The sequence below is a fragment of the Sciurus vulgaris genome, assembly GCF_902686455.1.
Source record: "Sciurus vulgaris genome assembly, chromosome: 5".
Lineage (NCBI taxonomy): Eukaryota > Metazoa > Chordata > Mammalia > Rodentia > Sciuridae > Sciurus > Sciurus vulgaris.
In genome coordinates this window covers 36408949-36430431 of record NC_136465.1, presented here as the reverse complement: position 1 = coordinate 36430431, position 21483 = coordinate 36408949, and the positions used below count along the sequence as shown (strand labels likewise).

The window sequence follows — 21483 nt, the reverse complement described above, 5'->3', positions numbered from 1 at the left end:
TCAAGGAAGTGTGGTACTGGCTTATATACAGATTACTGGAACAGAACTGAAATTCCAGATATGTAGATCCCCATGATTATGATCAACTGATTTCCCACAAGGAAATGGGGAAAGTATAATTTTTATCAATAATGGTGCTGGGACAACTGTGTATCTACATATAAAAGAATGAAACCTAACTTTTTCCTCATATCACACATACACAAGTAGAACTAAACTACAACCTACATAAAAAAAAAACTCTTACAAGATGACACAGGAGAAATCCTTGTGATGTTAGGTTAGGCAAAGCCTTCTTGGATATAATACCAATAGGACAAGCAATGGAAGAAAAAGCTTTTGAGTGCATGCACTTTCATCAAAATTAAAAACATTTGTGCTGGTACTGAAACCATCAAGAGAGTGAAAAGAATGCACAGAATGAAAGGAAATGTCTACAAATAGTTTTTCTGATAAAGGACTATGTCAAGTCAAGAATATATAAGATGGAGCAATTGCCTAGCATGTGTGAAATCCTGGGTTTGATGGAAAGGGAAAGGGAAATGGAAAGAAAAGGAAAGAAGAAAGAAAGGAAAAAGGAAGAAGAATATGTAAGGAACTTGTACAACTTAATAGTAAAAACATGGGCTGGGGATATAGCTCAGTTGGTAGAGTGCTCGCCTCACAAGCACAAGGCCCTGGGTTCCATCCCCAGCACCACACAAAAAAAAAAAAAAAAAAAAAAGTAAAAACATAAATAACCCGTTCTACCAAGAAAACAGCTTATAGTCACCCAAAATGTTAAACAGAGTTACTATACAATTAAGCAATTCCATTTCCACACATATGCCCAAGAAAAATGAAAACATACGTCCACACAAATATTTGTATATGAATGTTCCTAGCAGCATCATTCATAAAAGTCAAAAGGTGGAAACAACCCAAATACACATCAGCTGATGAATGATAAACAAATGGTACATCGGCAACAGAATACTATTTGGCAATGAAGAGGAGTGAAATACTGACATATGTAGTTAAATGAAAGAAGTCAGTCACAAGAACAAATAAGGTATTTTTTTTTATGTGAACAAGTAAATTTATAGAAAAAGAATATTAATGGTTATCTTGGGAGAAAAGTGTTCAGGAGAACTGGGAATGAATGCTCATGGGTATGGGACTTCTGTTTGGGATGATGGCAGTGTAGTAATATTAGGTTGTAGATATGGTGCAGAGGTTTCAGTCACATCCCCCGTGGAAGAGGAAAGGTTAACTGCCAGAGGACGGCTTGCAGTCAATAAATCAATTAATTACCAATAAACTTATCTAATCAATAAACACCCAAGAGTCAATATTCTTCTCAAATGGGAGGGGGTGTAGCGGATCATACCACACCAGATCTGGCCTCTAACAAGACAGAGTAGCCCACCTCTCCTTTATTTTATAGTCACACAGGTAAAGGGGGCCAAGACCAGGAGAGGCTTCCTCTGTGGTGAACAGGATGGGGTGGAGTTAGAGAAGCCATTTGTTTAGGGATTAGCATATCAATCAGACTGTAAGCCACTCCCACACAGGGCCACCTACTTCCCAGGCTATCTGCAACAGTCCATTATGGCTGCCAATTCCTGGCAGTCAGGCCTCTGTATCCCTCGGCTCAACCAAATCTGATTCTGCTAGATATGGATGGCTTTCCACGATATGGTTATACAGCTCTGTGAATATAGTAAAAAAAACTTTGAGCTTTGAGCTTCAAATGGGTGAGCTGTACATGTTAATTGGATAAACTGTATGGTATATGAATTACATATTATTCTGTTTTTAAAAACTTACATAAAGAAGAAAAAAATCATTTTATAAGCCTTACTTAGTATCTACTACAAAGCTACAAAAGAGAAACATGTTTCTCTTTTACCACCTACCATAATGTCCACTAGTTTCTCACACATAGTAGATGATCAATAAATACTTAATTATTTGATTTTTACTTAGTAAATTCTTTCTTCATAGATAATCTAAAATAAACTTGAACTTAGTAACAATATCCACAAATGCCAAATTAGTGATGAATAGTTTCACGAAATATCCCTTTGTAAATTTTTGAAGTACTAAGATATATTAGATTCAACAAATTTTTTGATAGAAAAACACTTAGGGATATTGACATTATAAAAGGAAAATTAATATGCTGTTTCGGATTAATAATTTAAAATTTGCAAAATATATATGTCAAATGTATGAGCTGACAGTGGAACCAAGAATGTGAACACTATACATGAAAGAACTAACTTAAATCAAAAGGTTCTCTATGATCACTTAAAACAATAAAGTCTCCACATTAGTTTATTATTATGGAAGGAGATTTGATCCTTTATAAACAGTACTTGAGCTCAGTGGTAGAATGCTTGCCTAGCACATGTGAGGCACTGGGTTTGATCCTCAGCACCACATAAAAAAATAAAATAAAGGTATAAACAGTACTTGACACAAATCTGGCATTATTTTTCTTTCTTTTTAATAAGCCGGGAGAAAAGGGTGGAATCATGAAAGGAGTAAAGGACAGACCATGAGAGCAAATAAAAACCTGCATTCTAGATTTCATATTACTTTATTGCATTTAATGACTCTAATTTTGACTCACCAAGTCTACAGAATCTACTAATGGCTGGTTTGACTGAAATACAGAGTCCTCGTTTTCTTCTTCATTCTTTTTGCAAGGAATTTGCTTGGAAGGAAGCAAATTATACCACAGAGTGAAAATCTCATTGGAAAATGGTAAGTCTGCCAGGCTGATCTGAGTTCCAGCCTATGGGAAATGAAAGAAAAGAGAAAGAGAGAGAAATAAAATGCTTAAGTTAGTATATGTTTCCTCTAATACGAAAAAGATTATTGGGTGAGCTTGTCTTAGTTAAAAAAATAAAAGCAATACTCACAAAGTGTTGGTTTTTTTTAAAACCTGGAAATGATTTATGATAATAACCCCTAATCTAAAAGCCAATCCTGGGATTATTTTGTGAAAGATGATTTTGTCAACACCTACTGACTAAGCATATAATTTTTGTAAATATGGAATTATGTGCAAATGAAAAGTTATAAATTAAAAAATAAATGACTAAGTCTAAACCACGGTACTTCTTCTAATACACCATAAGAATGACTTCATTATTATAATAAAATTATCTGAAAAATCTGAAAATGAGCAAAAGTTCCGTGTTGGTTCTTGAATAAGAAATCAGTAAAAAATTTCTCTGGATATATAAGTTAGTAGAATGTCAACAAACAAAAAACAGTAAAAGTAAAAGATTTTCATATTCCACCAAAACACAAATAGCCACAATCTAAATTCAGCTATATTGTTTTTTAAAAGGCTATTCATTCACACATTTATTAACTTCATTAAGTTTCTAACATATACTAATATGACATTATACCAAAGTTTTTCTGATAGCCTCACACATTCATCTTTGCTTTATTGCTAGACAATATTATTCAACTTTTTTTTCAAGTAAAAATTAAGAAGAAACCTATAACCCTTAACTTTGTTCATCATGAAATGTGTGTGCTTCCTATTATACTATAGAAAAAAGCTCAGCTGGACATTTTCATAGTTTCTGATCATACAGGCCTACCTCTAAATGCCTGCTTTACCAGTAAGTGATGGTTTTACAGGTTCTATGCACAGGAATGTATTAAACTTATAATTAGTTAAGAATGGAATCTTCTGCTATATCATTTAAACATTTTGTTCTAAACAGTATTACTTTTTCTTTAGAAGCTCTAATATCATGGCAGGGGAAAATGAGCTGAATAAAGGAACCATATACTCAGTGTCTTGCTTAACCTGAATTTGTAACAGTGAATTATGTGTGGGCTGTCTTTTTGATATCTGGCTCCATCATTCACTAGGTGTGCAACCCTCTCTAAGCAGCTCTTTATCTGAAAATAGGGGATGATCACACCTTCCATAATCGATCTTCCCTAAGACTGTCATGGGGATTAAAGGAGATAACACATAGCACTCAACACAGGGCTTGGCATTGGGACTAACAAGCATACACCATAAGTGATGGTCAAAACAGAGGTAAAAGTTTTGTGTAGTCAAAAGGTAGAAATGGAAAGTAGAGCTTTACAGAAAATCATAATTGATAAGCAGATTTTAAAGGTCTAGAATAAAGGAAAGAACAAAAATCAATACTTCAGGAGGAAAAGAAATGAAACAACCACCGGATGTGTCCTAAGGCATTAGACAAGTCTGCAGTGGTTTTAGGGCTTGTAGAAGAGCAACTAGAAAGCTTATTTTAAGAATATCTGATCATGTTAGCTGATAATGGAAATTATTAAGAATCCTACCAAGCATTCTTCCCTGCGGTGTTTACTGACAGAGCAAAGATCAACTCTTAGTGTCTTCTGTTGCAAAGTTGTTTGGGAAATGACCACTCTGAACACATCATTGAACAGCACAGATTCTGTGGGTGGATGGACTTTTGTTCGAAATAGACAGCTGACATCAGTTGAAGAGGGAAGAAGAGCAACCCTAAAATACCTGCAAAGAATAAGAGTAAAATGAAATTCATAGGTACTTCATTTACAGTGGTTTCAAGCTATCATTTGCAATTATCTGCAAAAGAGAGAAAATGAGGGAACATGGAGTTCATTATCAATCAAAAGTGCTGCTGCCATAATTGGTCTGTACTCAGCTGCAAAGACACTCTATTCTTAACCCACATACCAACTATGGCCCTGAGTATGCAAAGGCCCAGCTTGCCATTCACCAGGACTATAACAAATGCACATGATACAAAAAGTGAAGAAGAATAAAGTCCTAGGAGCAAATGAATTTAATATCCCATCTGCCCTGCGTACAGTCAATTCCAAAATAAGTTATTTCTCAGTCTGGGAAGGTGGGAACATGCTAAGTAAATTTTGGTGACTTTATCCCAAAGAATTCTCATCCTGAGTATTAAACAAGAGATGCTGATGATGACTTCCCAGGAATTATACTACTAGACCAAAAGAAAGGCTAAGTAGCATATTATTAACAAATTTTAAAACAGATGAAATAGCAGTTAAAAAAATATCACTGTCTAGCATCTCTGAAGATGTAGATATGACAAACTCAAAGAGTCTCATGCTTTGTAAAATTAAAAAGAAGAGTTATAGAAAAACAGTAACTTCTTATGCTACTTTAGAGTGAATTTTCTGAGTACACATTACAGGGTTTGTAATTCTTGGGAACAGCAGGAGTTATCTTCCTTTTAATCCCAGAAAGAGAATATCTACTAAATATTCCCCTGTTCCCATTTCCAGGTTTTCTAATTCATATTCTAAAACATGCTGCTCTCTAATTTAAAAAACTGTAAATTCAAATGCAGAGCTAAGGAATGTCATATTATTTTTTATTTTATATCAACATTAATTATGGAGATTCAGCATTAAAGACCTTGAGAGTCTTGGGCCACCACTGTTGATTTAAGGCCTAAGACACAAGTCACCTTCCCTGGGAGGTTGGAGGTTCAGCAAAAGAAATATTTTTTTATCTGGAAAAACAGTAAGAGGTCAGTACATTAAAGAGTTAGGATGGAGGGAAGGGATTTTTCTGTTTCTCCACTCTTCGAGTTTTTTCTGTAACAATGGCCTAACCACTTAGGTCATCTAAAAATGTTTCCACATCAAACAAGAATGATTTTATGAGGTTGGATGTGAAGGCATGGGAAAAGCAGGCAGAGGAGCTTCCCCCATTCTGCTGTGGGGAAGGGTCTTGCAAAACCAAAGCCAGGCAAATTGTGCCTCACTCATGGAAACACTGTGGCTGTTGTCAACAGGCTGAAGGAACAACTTTCATTGTCATAACTAATAATTTAAAAATTAAGTTCTGAAGTTGGGAGAAAAAGAACATTAAAGGATATTTCAAACTAACTCACTTTTAGCAGTGTTATTCTTTAGGCCAAGCTTCTCACATATGGGTTTAAGAAAATGCTGTTATGTATCCGAGGAAAGTTCAGATCAATCAGACAAAGGTTCCTTCCATACTCCCCAGTTGGATCAGTACTACTAATGCCCTGGACAGCTGGCCCTGGGTCATCACACCTCCAGAGGCACTTTTTTACTTCCTCCAAGGAAAGAAGGGAAAGACTGACTGGTCTAGATGAGCTAGAGCATTTCGGTAGATGCACCCTCACAACATAAAATTAAACAATATAAGTTTAAAGAAAGTACTTATTCTTGGGCATTCTGGACTTTTCTCCTGGACTTGTGAATTGGTGCTGTTTAGAGTCCAGCTCTGCTAGAACTGTCTTCTCCCTGATCTGCCTAAAGGCCACCCAATAGCACACCCCAAAATATGAAACATATATATTGGAAGGGAGAAGTCAAAATTATCAAGTTAGTCTTCCCTGAAAACCGCTGACTGGTTTTAACCTCAAGCCTGGCAACAGGCCCAGGTGGTAATCTACATAGCCAGTGCTAGATTATGCTGTCTCTCTTGGCTGATCTGGCTAATAATGTTGGTCCCCTATGCCTTGGTTTCAGGAAGTCCTCTGAGCCTTCCCTCCTGAATCCTAAGCAGCTTTGATGATTGTCAACAGATAACCTCTCATTCTATTTTTTGTCTACTAAATAACCTCAACCGAGCTCTTTTTTTCTTAGATACAGTTTGTTTTCTTTAGCAGTTCTTAAATATGAGGATGTGAGCCTAAAAAGGAAACCTGTAGGGAAAACATCCAGAACTCTTACATTCACTCTGTTAAAATTACGGCTCATTATGGAATATATTCTATCATTAAGGAAAATATTCATTGACTGGGTATTAAGTTTTTAAAAATTTTCTACAATAACCGTTTTGGTTTTCTCTAAGCCCTTGTACTGGCTTGTTCAAAATAATATTAAGAGTAGCCTACAAGAAGTTTAAAGGTAAGGTAGACATACATATTCTGCATTCTAAATCAGAGAGCCCTTAAGAGAGTCACAGATACTATGACCCTAAAAAAAAGTGTGAATGATGGTACAGACCTCTAGAAATATGTTAGAAAACAGTCCTGAAGCAGTGGGTTGGGTAACATTATGCCATCACTCTGTTAAGATTCTTAGTTTGATGAAATAACTTTTATGAAATTATTGGTCAGAGGGAAGTGAATGTTGGATGATAAAAAATCTGTATCATGTGGCATGATAAATGTGTAAGGGGCAATGTTGTACTAAGATAAATAAAATTTAATCACTAAATTTTCATGTAAAAGATCAGAAAATTCCTCCAAACCAATAGTAATAGTAATAATAACTACTACACAATAATATAAATGTTAATCATATTTCAAACAATCAGGCCCCAACAAACATAACACAGAATTTCTGCTCAAAAAAGGAAATAAAAAGTATTGACTCCTAGTCTCAATGATGAATTGGTTGAATAAAGACCAAAACTACATTTGCCTTTTTCACATTTGCCTTTTCTCTTTACATTTGTCTACTGTTGATTTAAACATGACCAGTCCTGGAATGTCTTTCCCATATCTTCATTTTGATGAACTGATTGACTACAACATAAAATAATCAAAATGTAGAAATTCTTAAACTTCTCAATTTGATTTTCACTGACTTTACTTACACCTTCGAAGTATGAGGTATCAAGAAGGCATGAAGATTTCGGAGTTGTGCTATAATCACCATGAAACTTGAACTTTTTGCATCATATCTGTCAAAAGAGAAGCTGGATGAAATAAAAAGTAATCACAGTCACTGGTCCATGCACAGACATCTACAACTGCCCTTCCCCCATGCATGCAGTTTTACCTGAGTCCGATCTGCACCTGGGCTGTCTCCACAGTGGCAACATCCTCTTCACTGTACGGAACATCTTCGATTTCACTAGGCCTAAGGATGGGGAGGGGGTGAGCAGTCAATTAATGGGAAGACTGCTTGTTATGGTTGCTGTTTGCCACTGAACATTTTGAATGAAAACCAAACAGTAGTACCTCCCCAGTGGAAATGATCCCACCTCACTATTTCAGAGGCTATCTTTACCTCTTCAAGAAGTCTGTCTCTGAACTTGGGGAACACATGGGTTGATGTCTCAATTTTTTGAGCCCTACTAGCTATATCACACCCCCATAAACGACCCAGATTTTCAGAAATCCACACAAGAAGCTTCATGTGCCAAATAGGCACTGACCAATCATTCCAGCATTCCTACTACAATCAAGCCTTTAGGTCTTTAAGGTCAGGTACCTCTGAGTATGTCCATCTGCTTATCATTTCCATGGTGAAGGGATATTTCTGATACACTGTAATTTTCAGGCACACTGGGTTTTTTTTGTTTGTTTTGTTTTGGTGCACCAGGGATTAAACTCAGGGTTGCTTAATCACTGAGCAACAACCCAGCCCCCTTTTAATGTTTTATTTTGAGACAGGGTCTCACTAAGTCCATAGGACCTTGCTAAATTGCTGAGGTTGGTCTCAAACGATCCTCCTGCTTCAGTCTCCTGAGCCACTGGGATTACAAGTGTATACCACCATGCCTGGCCAGCACACCATTTCTTAAATGGCTAACGTCCATACTACTCCAAAGGGTGAACTAATGGTGGCAGTATATTTGCAATTTGGAATATACAGGCCCTGCTATAGAAGAGATGTGTAGAAGCCAGAAAGCATGCCTGCTGGGTCCTTACTGTTTCATGGAGGCTTCATAAACCCCGCTGTCTCCAGCCACAGACTCATCAGACACAGCAGCTGATACACAAGCAGTTTTCTCCCCTGGCAAGTGAATTACTCTTCTTTTTGGTAATGATTTTTCCACATCTAAGGAGGGGAGATTTTTTATTAGAAAATTAGGATTTTTTTATTAGGAAAAATCAAATATAAAATACACATGCAGTTTGATCATGATAAATCCAACATACAATATCCTTCTGAGAGTCAAGGACGTTACTCCTCAAATCAACAGATATGGATGAGTCAAAAGCACTATGACTCATGATTTCTGCAATGCTACTTACTTCAGTTGTCGTTAGGAAACGAATATGGTCTTTGTGTGTGTGTGTGTGTCCTGAAATATTTTAAGGCAAGGGATGCAAATATTCTCACTGGTCTCTACCTCTTTCTTCAAGCATTCACAAATTACAATATGCTTAGGATAAGAAGCTCTGTGCCTCCCTCAATATTGGAGATATTTCTATTTGGAGAGCTTCTAGCTACTGAGTGGAAAGAAACATTTCCACCTCTTTGCTCTCTTCTCTACATGCCATACTCTCTGTCTCCTGTGCTATTATTCTAACAGAAATTAAAGAAAAGACATCTTTGACTTACAGGAATTCCTCACCAGCTAATACCATTAAAAAACTTTTTGTGCTACTGAATCTTCAGCACCAACTACCACTTAACTTTTATCTCTAACTCATATTCATACAGCAGCGTCCTGCAGCGAGCAAGGAACATTCATTTAAAGCTGTGTTCTGTACTGTAATAAGCTGCAAGCCTGCAGAGTTCTTTCATCCTCGAGTGAGCAAGCCAGTGGATCTGTATTGGTATGCATTTCGGCCCCCTTCTGAGTCGTGACTTTACATCTTGTTAAGATGTTTAAGTTTTAAGGCTTCAGATTACAGGATTGATTGCTGCATTTCCCCCTTTTATTTCTGGCAGTGGGAATGCTCTTTCCTTGATGATGAAGTGCCTTCTCTCCGCCCACCCCCCTTTGTGAAGGGTGAAGGTGATGACATGATTTATTGATTACCCCCAGGAATAACCACAGCAGCCTGAAATTGACTTTGACAATGACAGAGACTGACTGTGGAAAGACTTCATAGTTATTCCAACTTGGTTTCCGTCATCCAGCAGGGATTGGTGCTGCGGAGCAAAGTTTACATAAAAGGGACTCAACTTCACCTGCATAAAACTCCAGAGCACAGGAGATGAACAGTGTCCCTTTCAGGGAGTCACCACCCTCAAGAGAAGGGTAGATGTCCTCTAAACAGACCAAGCACTGATGACCTCAAGAGAATCAGTCTTTACAGTTATACATATTCTTTCAGTTGTTTTCAGACATGAAACTGAATATTATCTGCAAAGGTCCTGAGTGTATTTTTCTTCAGGGTGACTTTTTTTTTAATGATGTTGGGGTTCAACCAAGGGCCTTGCACATGCTGGGCAAGCACTTTGCAACTGAGCTACATGCCTACCCTATGGTGACTTCTTACCAACAGTCTTCAATATTTAAAAATTGTTTAAAATTATCAGAGACACCCAATGCCAGCCCCAAGCCCACTGATAAGAGTCGTAGACTCAAGGGCCAGGAGCAAGGCACCAGCCAAGCAGAGATGCCTGCAGGTCTGGTGCCTGGGATTGCAGGAAGCCATCTATGAGCAGTGTGTGAACTGAATGAAGTTCAAACTAGTAGGGAGGGAAGCCTGGTTTGGAGTACTCCCAGTTGGAATTCTCTGGTTTGAGAATGCCTGATTCACGCGGCGCCCTGTTCAAGCACAGCCTCAGAGATGGGAGGGACCCACTAAGAGCCAAACAGCCTGCTTACCCCCACCCCACAGATATCCTGTTTTTCATGAAGAAGCAAGCACAGAGGCAAGACTCCTCCCACACTGAAACCTTATACCTACCAATCCCTTTTAATCGGTACCACTATAAATAAAGCAAGCACAGGCTCCATCTTTGTTAGAAACCTTACCCCTCTGGTCGCTTTAACCCGTCACTGCTCCTGTTCTTTAAATTATACTTCTGGTCTTTTTCGTCTATTTTGTGGTTCTACTTTCACAGTTTTTATATAGCAGTCAGCCCATCTCTCCAGTGGGAACCCTTTCCTTCGCACACGTGGCACGTGAGCAAGATGCAACCTCAAGATCATTAGGTGGGTAACAATCTTTGGGAGATTTCTTCCCAATCCCTCCCCTTCTCCAGCATCCAGCTTCGAACACAGGGCCCTCCACTTGATGAGATGTTGAGAAGTGGTCACTACAGAATACTCCAAATACACGAAGGGTAAAGTCAGCATGAGATGCACATGACATGTAATATCCTACAAGTCTAAAGCAAGAAGAATGTGCAGAGTGCTGGCTCTCTCCTCTTCCTCAGTTCTTTCTTCCACCCTTAACGTGCATGGTTTGTGGTAGGAATTGGTTTGGCAGGTGTTTGTGTTACTTATCACCATCATATGGTTAGAAGACATGCTAGGATGTTTTCCATGCATCATGGCATTAATCTTCTTGACCACTACAAGTATGACCGTATCATCCCAACTTTGCTGATGAGGAACAGACCTGAGAGACAAGGTAACATGCTCACCAAAACACAACCAAGGTGTGAGTGCAGGCATGGGACAGAATGCAGCCCACCATCCACTGCCTCCTTCACAGAGGCAGGGGAGGCCCATGGCAGCTTTCTGCTTTTGTGCAGCCATTATGCACACATCACACCTGGGCTTGTTTACCTTTCTGGCTCATTATTCCCCAAACATTACTTACAGCTCTGATGCCTCTCTAAGAGGGGACACACAAACCACAAGAATGCCCCACCTCTGCCCAGACTGCTGGCAGGACATGGCATTTCAATCTAGTCTTTAAACATATGAACAGTCCAGTCAATTAATACTTAGAATTCCCAGAACCACACACACAAATAAAAATGTTTCTCAAAACAGCAAGTAGTTGTTCAGAGGCCTGTCCTCTCCTGTGTGGCGGGGCACAGGATGCCCATGGAGAAGCACCAGAGCTTTGATTTCCCATTTTACCACAAGCTGGCTCTAAAACAGATTATCCTTCTCGGACCAAAACAGAAATCATGTGCCAACAAAGGCAATACCTTATCTAACAAATTAAAAACTCCTGTCACATAGAGGAAAACAATCAACAAAATGAAATTCTCCTGGTTGGTCTCTTTGACCACAGGCAGGAATCTATACTTTTCTTGCAGCCTCTTCCTTAGGCTGCAACTGTCACAGCAGCCAGAAGATGGCAGGGTACTACCATATACTGGGGACAGCTTTCTTCAAATTAACTTTCAGCAGAAGGGGAGAGTCTGGCATAAAACAAAAACTGTATTTATACAGAATTCCCTGAGCAGTTTAAACAGTGAACCTTGGTATTAATTAGCCCGTATGCTAATTGACTTGATTTTAATCTGTTTTAGGCCAAATTTTGAAAGCAAGCCCTCTTCTTCTTTGTCTTATTATTTTAGAACTGGCATCCATTTGCAAGTATGAAGTATGTTTACAAAATATGTTCTAGCCAGGTACCACACATAGAGGGTCTCTGGACCACAAAAAAAAGTATATAATGATTAAATCTACTAAATAGAGAAGACAATTTGATAAATTAAAAGTATGGTTATATAAATAAACCTTCCTTCTAAAATAAAGCTGAAATGAATATTCAGGAAAAAAGAAGGGGCACTATACCATGTGGAAAAAGTAAACTTCCAACCATTTTCCTTAAAATAGTTCACAGGGAATGCATGAAAACAAAGGTTTCCATTTACCTGTAGTTCCTTCATATAATGGCTCCCCAGCACAGTCATTAAGGTCTTTAGCCTCTAAAAGAGACTGGGATGCTCCTACTAAATCTGAATCCAGCAATATCGGATTTTCACCAAGGCTAATGTCTGCAAAATGGCTACTCAATTCACAGTCTTCAAAGTCAGCACTGAACTGATGAAGAGAGGTGTCATGAGAAGACATGGGAAATGTGCCCTCCAAGACCAAAGGAGAGCCAGGAGGCGACAAGGAGGAAAGGGAGGACCTTGAAGACAGGGATGTCACAGACTTGGGGGCCTCAGTCAGGGCAGGAGTGTGTCCAGTTGCTGCAGCTGCCACCCCACAGAGTCCACTTGGGCCAGGCTGACTGGGGGACTTGGCCACCTCATTTTCATGGATGGTAGTGATGGGTCCAGAAGGAATGTAACCACCCTTCTCTTGGAGAAGGAAGTCCAGTTTATACTGATAATCCACATCTATCTGATCACCCTGACTGCTGTAGTAGAGCTCACTGGAACTGAGGGAGTTGAGAGACCCTCTGCTGGAGGTGTTCAGCGAGCCCCGACTTGATGCCAAGGAACCCAGGCTACTTCCAGACGACATGGACAACGTGCTGGCGGAGAGGCTAAAAGAAGAAGAGCAGACTGTAAAATTTGTCACTATATGGAAAACCAATCACAACTCCTACTGACTACTTCAGACCCCAAACTGGAAGTAAACAGGTGGAGCCAAAGAATGGAATATATGACCAGGGCCAAGGAATATGCCATCATAGCATTTCCCTGCTTATTCACTAATAATTTCTAACTTGCTCTCCAAACACTCGTTAAGCAACAATTCTCTTAGAAAAAATTATCATCATTTTGCAAAAGTCAAAAAAAAAAAAAAAAAAAAGGCTAAATCATTTTTTGGAAATCTCCTTGCATTGCTATACAGAAGCAACTCTGTAATTCAAATATATGGGGCAGGGGTGGGGGGTTGGGGACTGACCAGGACAAAGTATTAATATATCTATGTTGTTGGTTTTTCTTAAACTTATTTTTAGAGGGAAAAAAAAAAGGCAAGTTTATAAAACTCAAGAGGTTATACAAAAGGTCTCTGGGCTGGGCTTGGTGGTGCACACCTGTAATTCCAGTGGCTTTGGGACACTGAGGCAGGAGGATCACAAGTTTGAAGCAAGCCCCAGCAAGTAGTGAGGTCCTAAGCAACTCAGCAAGACCATGTCACAAAATAAAAAAATAAAAAGCGCTGGAGATGAAGGTCACTGGTTTAAAAAAAAAAAAAAAAAAGTAAACCCCTGAGTTCATTTGCCTTTCCCATTTTCTGTGGGTGAATGTAAAAGTGAGTATTTTTCTAACCAATATAAGAAAATCTATGGCAATTTTAAGGTAAATCTCTCCCACACTCTTTTTAAGAAGATGAGATAATAGGAGAAATGTTTCATTTTCCTAAGTTTTCATTGAGAGCAAAAACGTATCTTCTTCCTACAACATATTTCAAATATATGCCAAATATGACCTTGAGATTCATGAAAAAAAAAATCTATGTGACTTTAAATTTGGTCAAACATTAATTATACTCATGTAACTATTTACTATTAAGTAAGTGAAAATAAAGAATAAACTAACCAAAGATGAACCAAAATGTGTCCAAAAGATAGACAAAAAATTTCCCCCAGAGAATCTAATGGACTTACCTTTTAAGTTGTGAATGCAAATAAGTAGTTAATTTAGTAGTTTCTTCAAGTTTCTGTAGCAGTTCTTTTCTTCTCTCTTCCAATTTCAATCTAGAATAAAATCATAGAAATTAATTTATTTTCAAATGATTATGATGAAATGTGAAAACTAGAAGAAAGTTTCCTAATACACAGATATTACCTATCAAGAGGGGGAAAGCTAAATGACTGGACAGAGAAAAACAGGATGCTGTACATAGCCACACTAAATAATGGGGGAGATTTTTCTCTCTCTTTTTTTTTTTTTTGTACTGAAGACTAAATCTAGGGTGCTTAACCACTGAGGCACATCCTCAGCCCTTTTTATTTTATATGTTGAGATGGGGTCTTGCTAAGTTGCTGAGGATAGGGGGGATATATGCCCAACCTTCAACGCTACTGAGAAAAAAATGTAAAATTTTCTTAAGCGGGTAAATAAAATATCCCTAAGAGTTGGGAAAGAATAGTGAGGAGGAAAATAATTTTTTAAAAAATTATATATAAATTCTATTTATGTCACAAAATCCTTACACAAGTCTATAAAATTGGTTTCACATTACTAACACATTTGTTGGTAATAATAAAGAATTATAAAAAGTCATCCTAAGTACTGAATTTAACAAGGATTGTTCCAAAATTAATTTGATGATGAACATTCTAATCCTCATTTAATGAGAATTTTAACAATTAAAAGAAATTAGTATCTTTTGCTGTGTGGACTAATTTGGGCTGCTTAAAAGCATAAAGACCCCAAAGTGACAGCATATCTCATCATCTGTACCACATATTATTCACATTCCAATGCAAAAAAAATATTTTTTTTTTAAATTAGAGTATTAGAGAATTGTATCTTTAAAAATAACTCACTTAAAAACATATTAAGCATCCTGGGTCTTATGCAACTAAGAGCTGCACAAATAAAGTCTGTATTATCTGAGGGTTTTCAGATATCATCTTAGAAATAAGCCAGTTCAGTATAGTCAAGTGAGCTACAAAATGAGAATCATAAAAAACACACCATGGTTCCCAGTCAGGATTTGCTGCTTACTAGGGGCGGATCCTTTGGCAAGTCATTGAATCAAGGGTCTCACCTTTCTCATCTGTAAAATGGTGATTATAATCCTCCTGTCTATACCTGATAAGGCAGTTAAAGGGATCAAATGGAGTAATGTATGTCAAAGTGTTCTACAGATGATAAAAACAAATCACACTTGTTCAAAGTCTCAGCATGCCCTGCAAGGTGGTGATATAAAAATTAGCTACTTTTGTTTGGAGAAAAATAACATTTCCCTGATTTCCAGCCTCTTTGAAATGTTGTGTATGTCTTGGGTAATAAGGAAATATATTCATATTTTATTTATAGGTATTTATCCTTTTGATGTGTCAACAACACAATTTAATTACGTTAAAATAAAAAAGAAATTCCTGCCATTTTCTTTAATGCTTCAAGGCGTGATAATTTGCAGCTTTCATAAGTTCATTTTAAAAAGATGGTATTTATTTTTTTAATCTCACAAATAAAAATAAGAGTTCAACAATGAAAAAAATGAACACAAAGAAGATTAACTGAATTAGAAGGTACACAAAGGTCTGGAGAAAGCCCCAAACACTTCTAAAATCCATGTCTTCAGAAGTAAGAGACACTTTTGAAGTAAGTTTTAAAACTAAATATTATTTTTATTAAAATGTAGACATTTCCTGTTTAAGGACATGTCAACATCAAATTAGAATTGAATCTAAAGTTTATCCTGAAGTTTTAAAATACAAAGCTTCTCTTTCCCAGTCAGAGGAGATGGACTATCCTCTGTCCTCTTCTAGGCCATGTCCAGGAACTGCTCTCCTAGCTCTTTTAGTTTGACTCTGATTACTGGCACTTGGCTTCTGTGTTCATATTTACACGTTCCCCAGTGTAATACTAAGGTCCTAGAAGGCAGACAGAGTTCTTTCTCCCTCTTCTACCCAGGCTCTGTACTGGCATCAGCATGATGAAGACAGACATGAGTCACAGAAACTTTCTAGTGGGGCAGCTGTCTCTGCCTCTGATAAAAATACCAAGACTCTCCCAGTGACAGCCAGAAGTCTTCTGAAGATTCCATGTGTCTTTCATAGGAAATGACTTCCTCAGCTTCCTCCGAATGGCTGGCAACTGCCTTCTCAAGAGAGTATCTACGTCCCTGAATTTTTCTCCAACCTCTGCCTTTTCCTAGGTGAGAAATGATCTTTTCACCCTGGCCCCTAAAAGATTCTTCCCCTGGCCCTGCTGTTCCACACTCTCCTTTCCACTGCCCTTTGCAAAGTGTAGGTTCTTCTCATCCTCCTTCTTCTGCCTCACTGCCCTGAGACAGAGGCTCCCTGGGTCTTTCCTAAACTCAGAACTTTCCACCTACGAAACATTTCACATCATCCACAGAAAAAAGCAGTTCCTTTTCCATTGAAAAGTAAGTGGCACCCATGTCTTTAACCCACCTGTTTTAAAAATTTTTCAAAAGCATTGATACAAACCATTCAAATAATTAGGAAATGATTAAGATATTTTGGCAATTACAAGGCAAAGCCCCCAAAATCTGTGAGAAAATAAGAAGCAATGTTAGGACTTTTCTTCTTAGCTATAGAAAAGCACAGAGTTTAAGGAATGTCAATAACTGTGTGGTGAGAATAGGAAGCACATACAAAAAACTGGCTTCCTTTCTTTTGAAAGCAACTTCTCTCTCAAAATGAGCAGCTCTCACTTTTCCCAATGCGCTTTACCACCACTAGGTGGCGGCCTCAGTCACTGATGAAGGGCTAGGTAGGTGACACTGCTATACACTAGGGGCACACGCAATGTCTGAAAATTCATGTGAGTTTAGCTCCTTCATAGTCTACAATCCATTAATGCCTTAGAATCTTGCTTGAGGTCATCACTGAAATAATGAGGAACCCACAATATAAATAGAAAACAGGAAAATTTGGGTCACTGCTGCAAGTAGCTTTCATTGGTAGTTGTGGAGGTACCAAGATGAAATTGGTGGAGCACAATTTGTTCTATGAGGAAACCAAATTTTACAAAATAAATTCCATTTCCCATTAGTATCTGAAGAAATACACTGCTTGCCAAGGTATTATCTTGTGAGGTCCCAGTTTTCAGTTCAACAGTGGCAAAAAGAAGAGCATAAATAAATACATATGGTAGAAGGAAAGAACAAACAAAAAAAAAAAAAGGGGGGTAAAGAATAAGAAAAAGTGACAGAGAATGAGGGAATAAAGTAAAACAATGAACAACAAAAAGAAGACCCAAAGACCCCTACTATGCTGTGTCTATTTGAGAAATAAAAGACTAAGTGCTCACTGCAGGAGTATGTCCTCTGTTTTGAGGGACATGTGCAAGCCTGAACCTGGTACAACCACCGGTGGCAGTGAGAAAACTTTACATTGATCAAACAAGCAAGTATGAGTCCCTCAACCTTTCACTGCAACATAATTATGGTATTTGCCTTTAGCCACAGACACTAGGAAGGAAATTAGTATTCACTTATTTGGAATACTAAACTACTTGACTTACAAATGACTCAGAAAGTCCACATATTACAAGTGCAAAATATATACATTTTCTTTTCTGCTAAGAGCCAAACATGGGAAACAAGTCTATGTAGGTATCATAGATTAGTAAGACTATCAACACTGCTTATTCCCCATTGCATATGACCCCATGGCTGGACCAGACTAAATAGATCATTATTTTATTTAAGTATTTTATACCTTGATAAATTCCAGTCACTGTTGCTGCTGAAATTTTGATAGTTACTTTATGTGTGTCAACATATCAAAGTTTTGGTACAAAGGGAAAAAAAAAAAAAAACAAAAAAAAACACTTCTTCAATGTTACTTCACTAACTATTCTTGAGAGGTTCTCTCCCTAATAAAAAAAGACAAGCCAGACACCATACCTGTAAATGCTGATTAAAACAAATAAGCACATGTGTTTCTTTCTCCTAGTACAAATCTAACAGCTGCCTTTAGAACCTTCCAGATTCTTCTACTACAAATAGATGGACACTGCACATTAGCCATGTAAGATTAGGCTCTCCATATTCCCGAGTTCCACATTCACAGATTCAACCAATACAGATGAAAAATATTCAAAGGAAAAACAAAACTGCATTTGTACTGAACAGACACAGACTTTTTTTGTCTATTTGATTCCTTAAACAATACAGTACAACAACTATTTACTTAACATTTGTGTTGTATTAGGTACAATAATCTAGAAAGGATTCAAAGTATATGGGAGGATATGCATAAGTGATAAGCAAATACTACACCATTTTCTACAAGGGACTTGAGTAAGCACAGCATTTTGGCACTTGGGGAGGATTCCTGGAACCAATCCTTCATGGATATGAAGAAATGGTGGTAAATAATGTTGTTAAGTATAATATAATACACCAAATATCACTGGTGTTTTCATGAAGACCACACAAATGCTATCAATTTATTTTTTTGGTAGTGCAGGGTGGGGTAGGGTTTGGTAGTACCAGGGATTGAATTCAGTGAGCCACATTCCCAGCCCTACTTTGCATTTTTTTTTTTTTTTAACTTAGAGACAGCGTCTCACTGAGTTGCTTAGAACCTTTGTTTTGCTGAGGCTGGCTTTGAACTTGCCATCTTCCTGCCTCAGGCTCCTAAACTGCTGGGATTATGGGCATGCGCCACCACATCCAGCAAGTTACCAATTTCATTCTATTTACTGAAGACTATTAAACTTTTATATTGGAAATTTAAGGTATACAAATATATAGACAAGGGTAATTTAGGAAAAACAATTTAAATTCAGCCTTGCTTTCTCATCATTACTTTTTGTTTCTGTGGGTCTTTGTCAGATAGGTCCTTATTTAGCCAGTCTTGCTCACACCTACCTTAGACTGATCTTATTGTTGGTCAGCCCTGCAAGACCTGAGTCAGAGCAGCAGGGAAGAAAAGAAGGGAAATGCTAGGAATGAGGGAAATTATTTAAGACAGAAGAATACAGTCTGCAGAGGTTTCTCCTCTTAAGACTTGTTCATGCACTCTAAAACTACCATGCTATAGCCACATATTACCTTGATCAACATTTTAACTCACAAAAGTCAAATCTCCCCAACAGTTAAACTTGGACTGGGAGAAGAAGGAAGAAGAAAAGGAGGAAGAAGAAGAGGAGGAAGAAGGGGAGGGGGAGGAGGAAGAGGAGGAGAAGCAGGAGGAGGAGCAGGAGCAGGAGCAGGAGCAGCAGCAGCAGCAGCAGCCAGGTGCAGTAGTGCACACTTGTTAATCCAAGCAACTCAGGAGGCTGAGGCAGGAGGATCACAAGTTTGAGGCCAGCCTGGGCAACTTAGGGAGACCTTGTCTCAAGATAAAAAATAAAAAGAGCTGGGGATGTAGCTGAGTGGTAGAGTGCCATGGGTTCAATTCCCAGTATGAGGGTGGAGAGAAAAGAAATTGGATTATGGCTGTGTATTTTAAACTTATATGCAAGTAACTTGAGATAATACCAATATGAATGTCATTCCTGTTGCTGTGAGGCCAGCACTGCTCCTTACTTGTTGGCCTAAAGGATGCATATACAGTGGTTTTGAAAGGTTACACAGTCTATCCTGAAACAGGGGTCCCACCACAGCAGCCAATAAGGCCAGGACATAGGGCTCTGACACAGATGTGTTCATATCAAACTGGTACACACAGGTTCCTTTGTTTACTACTCCAGCTGGGCTGTTTAAAGAACTGAGATTAACTAATCAACTCACATCTTCCCATTGAGAGATTTAAAAAAAAAATGCTTAGAATATTTTCCTTTATATTTCAGCTGTTTCAGAGGAGGGTTTCAACTCACAAGCAAAATCCAAGCAACATTTTGTGAACTACTAGGATATCAAAGAGAGCCAGTTGTGTCTTCTTTTCCTTGTGAAATTAAAATCAATGAACTTTTCATTCTTACAAGTAATAAAACCTAGAATAGGAAATTCAGTCACTGGAACAACCCAGACCATCTTTCTTGGCAGAGTGCAATAGTTTATGACTATTGTTATCAGACTCAGTTAGTGACAGACTGCATTCGTGGTTTCATGTCAACACTCCTTAGTCAGTCAACATCTGTCACAGGCATTCTCAGTGCTAACAGACACTGAGGGTATTAGGTGGGTGTGCTTCACTGTTCTACAGAAAGGAAGTTCTTTTGTACCATTCTCTGTCCAGTAAGAACAGATAAAATTAAGATTTCCAAATCCAAGGAAAATGTCACCAGTTAAGATTCAGCCACATGTTTTAGTTGCCCTGTTCTCAGAAAGAAAACATACCTCTCGGTCAGAGCCTGGCTGGGTGCACCACGCACAGACAGCAGCTCTTCCTCTAGTCGTTGCCTTTCAGCTTCCAGATGTTCCAATTCATCCTGCGTGCGTTTTTGCGGAGTGACGAACTGCAATTCTTTCAAAAGTTCTTCTTTTTCATTAATCAGCATCAGCTTCTCCTTCTCAATATCTAGTGCCCCAGGCCAGGCTTCACTGTCCAACTTGGAGAGTTCAATTTTCAAGTTGGCCATACTAAAATAAAGAGAAGCATACACATATTTAGGACTCCTGAGAAAGGCAAACATAACCAGCTAAGTCTGGGGTGGAACTGCCATCCAGACCTTCCCATCTGGAGCTTACCAGAAAGCCGGCAGTAGCTCTGTACTCCAGGCTCAGGCCTGACTTCACACTCAGCTGTTCTCTGCTTCATTCCCCATCTTTACAATGTGAGTGAGCACATCTCCCTATCTGACAACAGCACGAAAGTCAAGTACACAGACACTTCAAATGCAAAGTACTCTGGGGGCCAAGGGCAGGCAGCCCTGATGTTTGAGTGTGTGGTGTGACAGGAGAGGCACCTGGAGGCTTCCCTTTTAAAAAAAATCAAAAAATAAAAAACTGAGACTGGCATTGCAATGATGCCTAAAATGCCATTTTTGTTCCTCTGGGTAGCAATGCTGTCCACAGCATCTTTTCCAGTAAAATGGTAATCCCCAGGGCAGGTTGGTGGAGACAAGGGTATTAGCAACTCAGGGAAAGGGAAAAGAGAACAGTGGGTTGGCCAACTCATATTAGAGCAAAGTCAGTCCATCAAGTCTCCACCAAGGAAAAGGGGGTAGGGCTTGGCTTCCCTCCACCCCACATTCTTCTTAAATTTCTGCTGTGAAGTCTCCACCCCATAGGGCTCTGACTGGTGTATGTAGCATTTACTGAACATGCACTGCACTGCACCTTATAGCCGCTATGGCATTTGATCTAAGTTCCTCTGTACGGTTATTTGGCTATTCAGGAGTACACCGTGGACC

General features: G+C 38.5%; 1 protein-coding gene across 3 annotated transcripts in view; it reads right to left on the bottom strand.

Annotated features, from left to right (window-relative positions):
- The window catches only part of WWC2 (WW and C2 domain containing 2), a 215654-nt gene that overhangs the window by 37464 nt on the left and 156707 nt on the right, over nt 1–21483 (bottom strand). For all 3 annotated transcript variants that reach the window (XM_079141845.1, XM_079141846.1, XM_079141847.1), the window contains 8 exons: nt 20468–20710; nt 14142–14231; nt 12451–13070; nt 8640–8769; nt 7765–7845; nt 7580–7666; nt 4327–4519; nt 2618–2782 (listed from right to left, as the gene is read on the bottom strand). In XM_079141845.1, coding sequence (XP_078997971.1) covers nt 2618–2782; nt 4327–4519; nt 7580–7666; nt 7765–7845; nt 8640–8769; nt 12451–13070; nt 14142–14231; nt 20468–20710 — 1609 coding nt within the window. The remainder of the gene's footprint in view (nt 1–2617; nt 2783–4326; nt 4520–7579; nt 7667–7764; nt 7846–8639; nt 8770–12450; nt 13071–14141; nt 14232–20467; nt 20711–21483) is intronic.